Source organism: Pogoniulus pusillus, chromosome Z, assembly GCF_015220805.1.
Source record: "Pogoniulus pusillus isolate bPogPus1 chromosome Z, bPogPus1.pri, whole genome shotgun sequence".
NCBI lineage: Eukaryota > Metazoa > Chordata > Aves > Piciformes > Lybiidae > Pogoniulus > Pogoniulus pusillus.
The window spans coordinates 50907812-50917811 of record NC_087309.1 but is presented as its reverse complement, the minus strand read 5'-3'; the positions used below and the strand labels follow the sequence as shown (position 1 = coordinate 50917811).

At 42.8% G+C, this 10000-nt stretch overlaps 1 protein-coding gene across 1 annotated transcript in view; it reads left to right on the top strand.

The window, feature by feature from the left end:
- Positions 1 to 10000, top strand: part of SV2C (synaptic vesicle glycoprotein 2C) — a 133940-nt gene that overhangs the window by 22011 nt on the left and 101929 nt on the right. Inside the window, exon 2 of the mRNA XM_064176479.1 lies at positions 6661 to 7361. Within this exon, the coding sequence (XP_064032549.1) occupies positions 6782 to 7361 (580 nt within the window). The 5' untranslated portion in view covers positions 6661 to 6781. The remainder of the gene's footprint in view (positions 1 to 6660; positions 7362 to 10000) is intronic.

Sequence of the window (10000 nt, the reverse complement as noted above, 5' to 3'; positions counted from 1 at the left end):
AATACTTAGGAAATCAGGATTATGTAATTGTGAAAAACAGGATTTTGTTTTCCAACTTCTTATATCCTGTTACAAACACTAACAAGTAACGAAGTGTTAAAGATTAAAAAGAAATAATATGTATTTTAAATGAATAGCAAAATGCCTGGAAGCCAACATGGGTTAAAAAACAGACTGTTAAATTATCTTTAATATTATGCCAAGAAACCACTACCCTTTTACCAAGGTTTATTTGCCACAACAGCTGATTGCCCATGAGGAGGCCAACATAAACCACCAGCAGAGAAAGAAGAAGTTGGCAGACTGTATTAGCTCAGTACTGAGAAGAGTCTTGGGACTCTGATTCCATAGGTACAGAAATGACATGCCTTGGCAGAAGGCAAGCAGCATGAAATGATGATAATTTCTGGGAATTTTTTCACAGTGATGCTGTTTTTCCATCCAAAGTGTAAAGAATGCCTATTTTATTCCAGGAGAAAAGGAAAAGATTTACAAGATGCCTTTCAACCTTCCCATGTGTTCCCTAAGCTCCAGCATGTTTCTGTGGCATCTGTCCAGTTGCTGTGCCACAGCACCTGTACATCACATATTTGCGAAGAGCACTTTCAGAAAGGGCTGCATAAGGCACTGAGGCTTGGCCTGTTGCATCTAAAGGTTTTGTTCAGCACTGGTCAGGCCACACCTTGAGTACTATGTCCAGTTCTGGGCTCCTCAGTTCAAGAGAGATGTTGAAGTGCTGGAACGTGTCCAGAGAAGGGAGATGAAGCTGGTGGGAGGCCTGGACCACAAACCCTATGAGGAGAGGCTGAGGGAGGTGGGGCTGTTCAGCCTAGAGAAGAGGAGGCTCAGGGGGGACCTCATTGCAGTCTACTACCTGATGGGAGGCTGTAGCCAGGTGGGGGTTTGGCTCTTCTCCCAGGCAACCAGCAACAGAACAAGGGGACACAGTCTCAAGTTGTGTTGGGGAAAGTACAGGCTGGATGTTAGGAGGAAGTTCTTGCCAGAGAGAGTGATTGACATTGGAATGGGCTGCCCAGGGAGGTGGTGGAGGCACCGTCCCTGGAGGTGTTCAAGCAAAGCCTGGATGAGGCACTTAGTGCCATGGTCTGGTTGGCTGGATAGGGCTGGGTGCTAGGTGGGACTGGATGATTTTGGGGGTCTTTCCCAACTTGACTGATTCTATGATACAATTCCCTGGAATACTATACAATGCATCATTTTTTTTTTAATTTCAGAGTAGGACTTCTTGGCTGTCATCCTTAGAACTTCAGTTTAGACACTGTTATCATGTATTTTTCTAGATATCTATCCCCAGTTTTTCTATCTGTCTTCTCAATTGTGAGCTGATTTACTTTTCTGCCACCATTTAACCTAGAGCTATTCCTGACAGCTGGTGGCCCTTTACTTTCATAGGACACTCCTGCCTGCTATCTGTGCAGCAACCAGAGCTGATCGGTGTGGGTTTGATGCTTACTTTTTTGACTGGCAGTGTTAAGCAATGATAACTTGCTTGTCCAATTGCTTTGTGATATTCCCTCACTACCAAAATGCAGATTGATTGTTTTCACTGTGATTCTTGACAATTTAAAAGTGCAAAATGTGTGATGCATGTACCCTGATGAAGACAGTTTTCAAAAGAAGCTGCAGTGAGAGGGTAACAGCTTTTAGATACATTGAGAAATACAGTTCTCTTTTACTACACCAGGAAGAACAAAACTATAGGAATATGTTTAAGTGTGGTTGGTTAAAATGAAAGCTTTGAAAACTATGAAATCTCAGCTTTTTCAAGATTTGGGTAGTCGTCACAGGTAGTGTGGGTACAGTGTGGAATCTCCACTTCCACTGAAGAAATTTAGATTTCTCTGTAGTTAATTCTTGCCTATGCTTATTGAACATGTTGAAGCATTTTAGTAACCACCACTCAAACAGACATCCTGGAAATGCTCATTTGGAAGGCCCACAGTAAGTGTGCAAAGGTCTTCAAAGTGCAAATTAAACCCACAGTGTTGGAAGAAAATTCTAGTGATCCTGTGTGATGGTTTGGGTGTTCCCCACCTCCCCAGACTTTAGAAATCACCCAGACTAGACTCAGCTGGCTCTGAAAACGTGAATGAAGCTTATATTTACAGCTAGCACAATATACAAGCAGATGTTTACAGTATATACAGTTATAGACAGAAATAGACAAGGTAAAAAGGTAATACAGAAACACAACTCCCCTCCCAGAAACCTGAGTCCCCAGGAGGGGCTCTCAACCACCCCTGCACCTTCCCCCTGCCCCTCTCAACCTTACCCCAGTCCCAAGGAAGAAATCGAAGTTTGGCCAGAGGTTTTAGGAAGCAAAGTGGGTTAGGCCAAATGGAAGGGTGTGTTAGAGAGATGCAGCTCAGCCAGCAGCCCCAGCCAGAGTGAGATAAAAATGGTGAGAGTGTTGTCTAATGTTTTTCTTTCTTGTTCCCAAACTCCTCAGCGAGACCGTGAGAGAAGTAGACATCCCCACTGTTTTCCTTTCACAGCCTGTAATCTAGTTCTTCTCACCAAAACATTCTGGCTAGCTTCAAACTAGCACATCCTGCCTTGCCTGTAGTCACAGTATCACAGTATCATCAAGGTTGGAAGAGACCTCACAGATCATCAAGTCCAACCCTTTACCACACAGCTCAAGGCTAGACCATGGCACCAAGTGCCACGTCCAATCTTGCCTTCAACAGCCCCAGGGATGGCGACTCCACCACCTCCCCAGGCAGCCCATTCCAGTGTCCAATGACTCTCTCAGTGAAGAACTTTCTCCTCACCTCCAGCCTAAATCTCCACTGGTGTAGCTTGAGGCTGTGTCCTCTCGTTCTGGCGCTGGCCACCTGAGAGAAGAGATCAACCTCCCCCTGGCCACAACCACCCCTCAGGTAGTTGTAGACAGCAATAAGGTCACCCCTGAGCCTCCTCTTCTCCAGGCTAAACAATCCCAGCTCCCTCAGCCTCTCCTCATAGGGCTGTGCTCAAGGCCTCTCACCAGCCTCGTCCTGTCATGTGAATAAATTTTTGAAAAAGTGTTTTTATTTCAAGTGAAATAATTATTTTATCCTGATTTTTATATTTGTTTGCTTGGGTTTTTCTGGTTGTTTTGGGTTTTTGTTTTGTTTTGTTTATTGAAGGAATTGGATAAGAACATAAGGTTTAGTGAAGGTGTGCAGGCTTCTCTGGTAAGACAGTAGCTACAAAAAAGAGTATGTGGCTAGACTCTTATCTGTGCTTTTGCTGCAGTATGCCACTCAGGTAGTCCTTAATCCTCACTCTTTCAGACCTTTCAGTTACTTACTTGTAGTCAATCAACCCAACATAATTAAAAGGGTGGGGAGCTATCATGCATGGGTTGTAAATAATTCCTCTTATCACCCTTAAGGTAGGGATTTTGGTTCATTGAGAAAGAAAAGCTGTTTAAAAGAACAGTGTTCAAATTAGATGTGCTCCTTGGAAACTTATGCAAGAGAAATTTCTAATTTCATAGTCAGTACATCTTTCTGTCTGCCCAGACAGAAATTTGGCTTGGTATACGTGCAGGTTTTCTTTGGCAGAGTCAAAATGTGAAGGAATTTGGACAGGTGTAATTCCTCGTTGGCATTACCTTGTCTGTCATAAACTACACCTGATTTTGCATAGAATTTTATAGAATCAGCCAGGTTGGAAGAGACCTCCAATATCATCCAGTCCAATCTAGCACCCAGACCTGTCCAATCAACTAGACCATGGCACTAAATGCCTCATCCAGTCCTTTCTTGAACACCTGCAGGGATGGTAACTCCACCACCTCCCTGGGCAGCCCATTCCAATGGCAAATCACTCTCTCTGGGAAGAACTTCCTCCTAACATTCAGCCTACACTTCCCCTGGCACAACTTGTAAATTTGTGTTTTCAGAGTCTGACGAAGTCACGAGGTGGAGTTACTATAGGGTGGCAAAGCAGAGGTTTGCCAGTGTTGACATTCACATTTTCAGTACTCCTAAACTGCTGTCTACCTTCCATAGACATACCCTACAGTGAAATGAAATTTGACAACTACAAATCATTAAAATAAGACTGTACTCACTGGAAAAAAAAATGACAACGAAACAACCCTCAGTAATGTGCAAGTTAGAATAACTCAGAGTTTTGATTAAACAGAGTGCATGCACGCTCTGAAATAATGTAAGCTCTAGGTCAAAATCTAGGAACACTTTTGTGCTAGTTTGAGGCTAATTGGAATATTTTAATGAAAGAAATTACACCACTGGTTGTGAAAAGAAAAGAATTATGAAGTCTATACACTGAAAGTGTTAAAATGCCAAAACATAAACTATGTATCCCACTCTGGTCTGCAACATTGCTCCTATTCGCTTCTTCACTCTGCTCTAATCTCTCCGCTAACAAATAACAAGTTAAGCTTTGATGATTGCCTGTCTGGGAAGTGGGAGAATGAGAGGGTAGTTTTGACCTCGTTCTGGGCAGTTTCCTTTTTTCTGAGAGGGAGTTTGGATTTCTGTATTATTTCTAATTTGTATGTGATTGTAAATAGTTGTGAATACACTGTGTGTGCGTGCTCGTAAATTTTGCTCTGCTGTAAATACAGCCTCATCTTACTTTCAAGTAGTCTGAGCTAGGTTGGTAAATTTCAATAATGTGAGGGAGGAAAGTTCCTAACCCACAACAACTTTGTAACCATTAACCCTCAGAAAGCTCTTGAAAGTATTTGTTGAAGGCTACAGCAGGCGCAGTGAATGCTTTTATGCACTACATGTTCAGTAACAGCTAGAGGCAACTGTAGTCGCAGATAACAGAATCAGATGTGTAGTTCAGTACACAAAGAATAACTTGTAAGGAGTGCCCTGAAAATTGAAAAGCTGTAGTTAGAGAAACTACCTTATCATAAAAGATTCACTAAGATGACCTACTTAGAAGGATCCTCGTGTACCTAAAATCAGGCCACAGTTTTCAATCATAAATATTACATCCTGGGTTTTTTTAAAGGCTGTATTTCTCTTGCAGTAAACACGTTGGTGTGCATTAAGTAGTGCCATCACATCTGATTTCTTTCAGTCTATGAAATCAATATAGAGGAAGAGACTAAAAGTAAAGACATTTTTCACTATATGTGAAAAGCCAGGGAAGCATCTTTTAGCTTCCAAAGCTGTATTGGCTGTGTACATGTGATTTTAGGGTTGGTTTTCTTTTAACAGAAGTGCACCATGTCCTTAGTTTATCTAATCTGGTCTGTGATACTTCCAAGTTCTCAAAACTGTATCAGTCTTAAATTTGATGGTGGAAATACACTTATTCAGTGTTTACAACTGAATGAGTAAAGGACACCGTCTCAAAGCACTATTTTGCCCTCCCGTGGAGTGCTGGGGGCAGTTCACATTACTTCAGCAAGAGGAATAAGAGTTTTAAAACAAATTTCCAGACATTTGTTCTTACTACTGCATTGCACCTCACTGTTTCCTTAGTTGTAGTGCTACAGATTTTTCTGGGGTTATACTGCAGAATAGATCATTAAAATGATCATGGTTAAAAATAACTTTTCCCCGAGTTGGAAGCAAGCAATTTTTCCTTAGAAGCACCAATATGGAAATTTTAGCCTGCTTTCTCCCAGAGGTAAGGCTTCTTCAATCCTGTTGCAGAGCCCAGATTCAGTCTTCCTTAACTTCAGAACCATGAGTAATGGTGTGGTTTTGTAACTAATTTCAGCTGTTGCCAGAGAAGGATCCTTCATTTCTTTCCTCACTCTGGTGCATACTACTGCCCTTTCTTATGCCTGCTACCCTCAGTGATTGTGCAGATGTGTCACCAGCAAATTGCCTTGCTGATCTGCTTGAAAACTGCACAGAAAATAAGGGAATGGTTAGCCTTCAGGCAAACAGCTCTTGGACTCATTGGAAAGGTACCCAGCAATGGAGGGAGAGGGGAGGAGGACAATAACAAAATGTTATGGTGCTTTCATGCAGCTAGATTGACATGTGCCTAACAGACTCACAGTGGTTACTCTAGGTTGCTGCTAAATCATTATGGACAGGGGAGAGAAAGCTGTATCTGTCCATGGTTTAGGTAATGGAAACCTTCACAGTGTGGAAGCTTTCATCCACCCAGCAATCTGCACTAATGTTTTTTTAGGGTGGGGCTGGATATTGCTAAGGCTCAGTGTGAAAGCGCTGTAAATGCATTGGCCAAGTTCAGACAACTTTGAGGCTGCTATAGATCCCAGGAATCTTAACTGCTTGCTAAACTTGTCTGAGTGGGAGGTTGGATAGAGGATAGATATTTCATCATTCAGAGAAAAGATGGTATTTGTAGCTTTTTATTACATAGCAGGGAGTGCAAATGGGGAAGGACACTGCAGACAAAGTCAGTATGATATATAGTGCCTTGTTTGCCTTCTGTCAGAATAAAACCTGGAATTCATTGAAAGACTAAAGTGAATAAATTTAATTCTGCAAAACTGTAGAGGTATCAGATTTATCTTCAAAGTATGTTTCCTTTCCATCTGTGGTATTTGCACCTCTGGAAAAAAACACAGGCTTTTATATTTGATGCCTTGAACTTAAATGAAAATTGGTATGATGCCATATCAGTGTGAAGAAGTAATTAAGAAGGAGTAACACGTAAACTTTTTTTCTCTCTCCTATTTTGCAGGTTGAATATTACAGCTTCACATGTACCTCTACTTTTTATACTGCTGACCTACATGCAATAGGTATCGTAGAAGGTATTCCACAGGTCCCTCTGCAGCGTAACATCAATCCCTTAACACAAGATGGATGAAACATACAGAGACAGAACTTCGTTAGTGAAAGGGGCAAAAGATATTGCAAAAGAGGTGAAGAGGCAAGCAGTGAAAAAAGTGAATAAAGCTGTTGACAAAGCTCAGGATGGCTACACACAGAGATCCTACAGCCGATTCCAGGATGAAGAAGACGATGATGATTACTACGTCCAAGGAGGAAATTATAGTGTAGAAGCTAATGATGATGAAGGATCAAGTGAAGCAACTGAAGGGCATGATGAAGATGATGAAATTTATGAAGGAGAGTATCAGGGAATCCCCAACATGGGGCAGGGAAAAGATGGCATGGTGGCCTTAGGTCAGCCTATGCGTGATGAGTATAAAGATCGTCATGAACTGGAAACAGAGAGGAAAGCTGATGAAGAAGAGTTAGCACAGCAATATGAACTGATAATACAAGAATGCGGTCACGGTCGTTTCCAGTGGGCCCTCTTCTTTGTCCTGGGAATGGCCCTAATGGCTGATGGGGTTGAAGTTTTTGTAGTTGGATTTGTGTTGCCCAGTGCTGAAACAGATATGTGTATACCAAACTCTGGATCAGGATGGCTAGGTGAGTAAAGTCTTTGCTCTCTTTCGTGCTATTACAAGTGGTGCTTAGTACACTTAAGTGAGTATTTGTCAACACCATCTCTTACATAAAAGTATTTTTTAAAATTTAGTTTTAAAAGGCAATCCACAAACTACTAACAACTAATATATCTTTAGTCCAGATTTATATATATATGTAAAAGAGCATTGGTTTATATTCAGTAGGTATATTACTAAAGTGTAAGACTACAAAGTAAAACTTAAGGGCAGAAGAATGTATTTTCTGCTCATACACAAGGGCAGAAGAATATATTTTCTGCTCATACACAAAAGCAGACATCCAGATGAACTCATGGGAAAAATAAACCAACCAACCAGCCACAGTCAGAGTATTAAAATTCTGGTGGTTTATACAGGAGTAACAAAGAGTAGATGGCACAAGAGCCCAGGAACGCTGTCATACTGTGTTGGAGTCTATCCAAGGACTAGCTAGAATGCAGTCTGGGAGATGCAGGAAATCCAAGCCATTGGAATGGGCAGCCCAGGGAGGTGGTGGAATCATCATCCCTGGAGGTGTTGAAGAAAAGCCTGGATGAGGCACTTAGTGCCATGGTCTACATTGATTGGATAGGGCTGGGTTGGAGTGGATGATCTTGGAGGTCTCTTCCAGCCTTGCTGATTCTATTTTTTTTTTTTTTTCTTCTGTTGTATTCTGTGCAGTTAATGGGGAGGGACTTTGTCTCCCAGTCTTGCTTTGGTGCAGTATGGGAAATAGGCAGACTGAAGTGTCTTGGTGGGAGCAGCAGAACAGTGAGCAGGTCTGTCCTTGCCTCTCTGGGCACGCCTGGTTACATCAGGTAAAGCAAAGCTCTCATGGGGCAAGCCTGCAGAGAAAGGTCTAGAAGGAAGAGGAAAGAGGACTTTGGAGGATTGGGATGTGACAAAAAATAAAATGTGCATGTGTATTTAAGTGTCTTGGTTCTGAAGTACCCAGGCTACGGTAGAAAAGGAGGGCTTCTTATAAAATATCTAGGAAAAATGGCTTCTAGCAAATATCCTGTTTGTTCCCTGCATCTTTACAGGACATGGTTCTATAGCAACAGTCTCATTTTAACTTGTCTTTGTTTCCTGATTTTATTCCCTTGCACACTGCCAATTAGAAGGACACTAAGATAACAACATCAAAATTAGATTCAGAATTTTAAACAGTACAGGTCTGTTTGTGCCATTTCAATAGCACAGAGCTTTCTTCATAGCCTGTTAAGCCCATGACAGGCTAGAATCCTGACATATTGATGCCAGCAGTTTGGCTCTATAGGTTTCAGTAAAGAGGCTTGTAGTCACCCTTATTTCTATCTCTAAACTCAGACTCAGAGTTTTAAGTGGAGACAGGAGCTGAGTTCTCAGATGGTTGGTTCCTTCGAGACTTCCCTTGCCATTTGATCATTTGTTGTTAGAAATGAACTTACTCTGCCTATTTGTACAATAATGCAGTCACTAAAGTTTGACAACACCTAGCTTGTCTCTAGAGCTAAACTACATCAGCTGTTCTATCACCTTATGGCTCCTTCCCAGGAAAGTGGAACTGGGAGAATAGGAGGAAACATGTGTTGAAATGATAATGGATTTAATGACACAGTCCCACTAATACCAATCATAGAATCAAGCAGGTTGGAAGAGATCTCCAAGATCATCCAGTCCAACCTATCACCCAGCCCCATCCAATCAACTACATCATGGCACTAAGTGCCTCATCCAGTCTTTTCTTCAACACTCCCAGGGATGGTGCCTCCACCACCTCCCTGGGCAGCCCATTCCAATGGTAAATCACTCTCTCTGTGAAGAACTTCCTCCTAACATTCAGCCTAGACCTCCCCTGGCACAACTTGAGACTGTCTCCCCTTGTTCTGTTGCTGGTTGCCTGGGAGAAGAGACCAAACCCCCACCTGGCTACCCTTCAGGTAGTTGTAGACAGCAATGAGGTCTGCCCTGAGTCTCCTCCAGGCAAAACACCCCCAGCTCCCTCAGCCTCTCCTCATAGAGATTGTGTTCCAGGCCCCTCACCAGCTTCATCGCCCTTCTCTGGACACATTCCATCACCTCAACATCTCTCTTGAATTGAGGGGCCCAGAACTGGACACAGGACTCAAGGTGTGGCCTGACCAGTGCTGAGTACAGGGGAAGAATAACTTCCCTTGTCCTGCTGGCCACACTGTTCCTGATGCAGACAAGGATGCCATTGGCTCTCTTGGCCACCTGGGCACACTGCTGCCTCATCTTCAGCCTACTATCTATCAGTACCCCCAGGTCCCTTTCTTCCTGGCTGCTCTCCAGTCACTGTCCCCAGCCTGTAGCATTGCTTGGGGTTGTTATGGCCTAAGTGCAGAACCCTGCACTTGGCCTTGTTAAACCTCATCCCATTGGCCTCTGCCCACCCATCCAGCCTGTCCAGGTCCCTCTGCAGGGCTCTCCTACCTATACAAAGTATAGAAAGTTAGATTCAGCCCTGTGAAGGGCTAGCGGTCACAATAAGTGGGAAAGCACTTATTGGGACACGCGAGCCCCTCCAAAGATGGCAGCCTTTGAGAGGAAGAGGAGGAGAAAGAATCTCCATTCTTAGTAAACTCCCCAGTTAATGAGTACAATGGCATTTTTAGTATG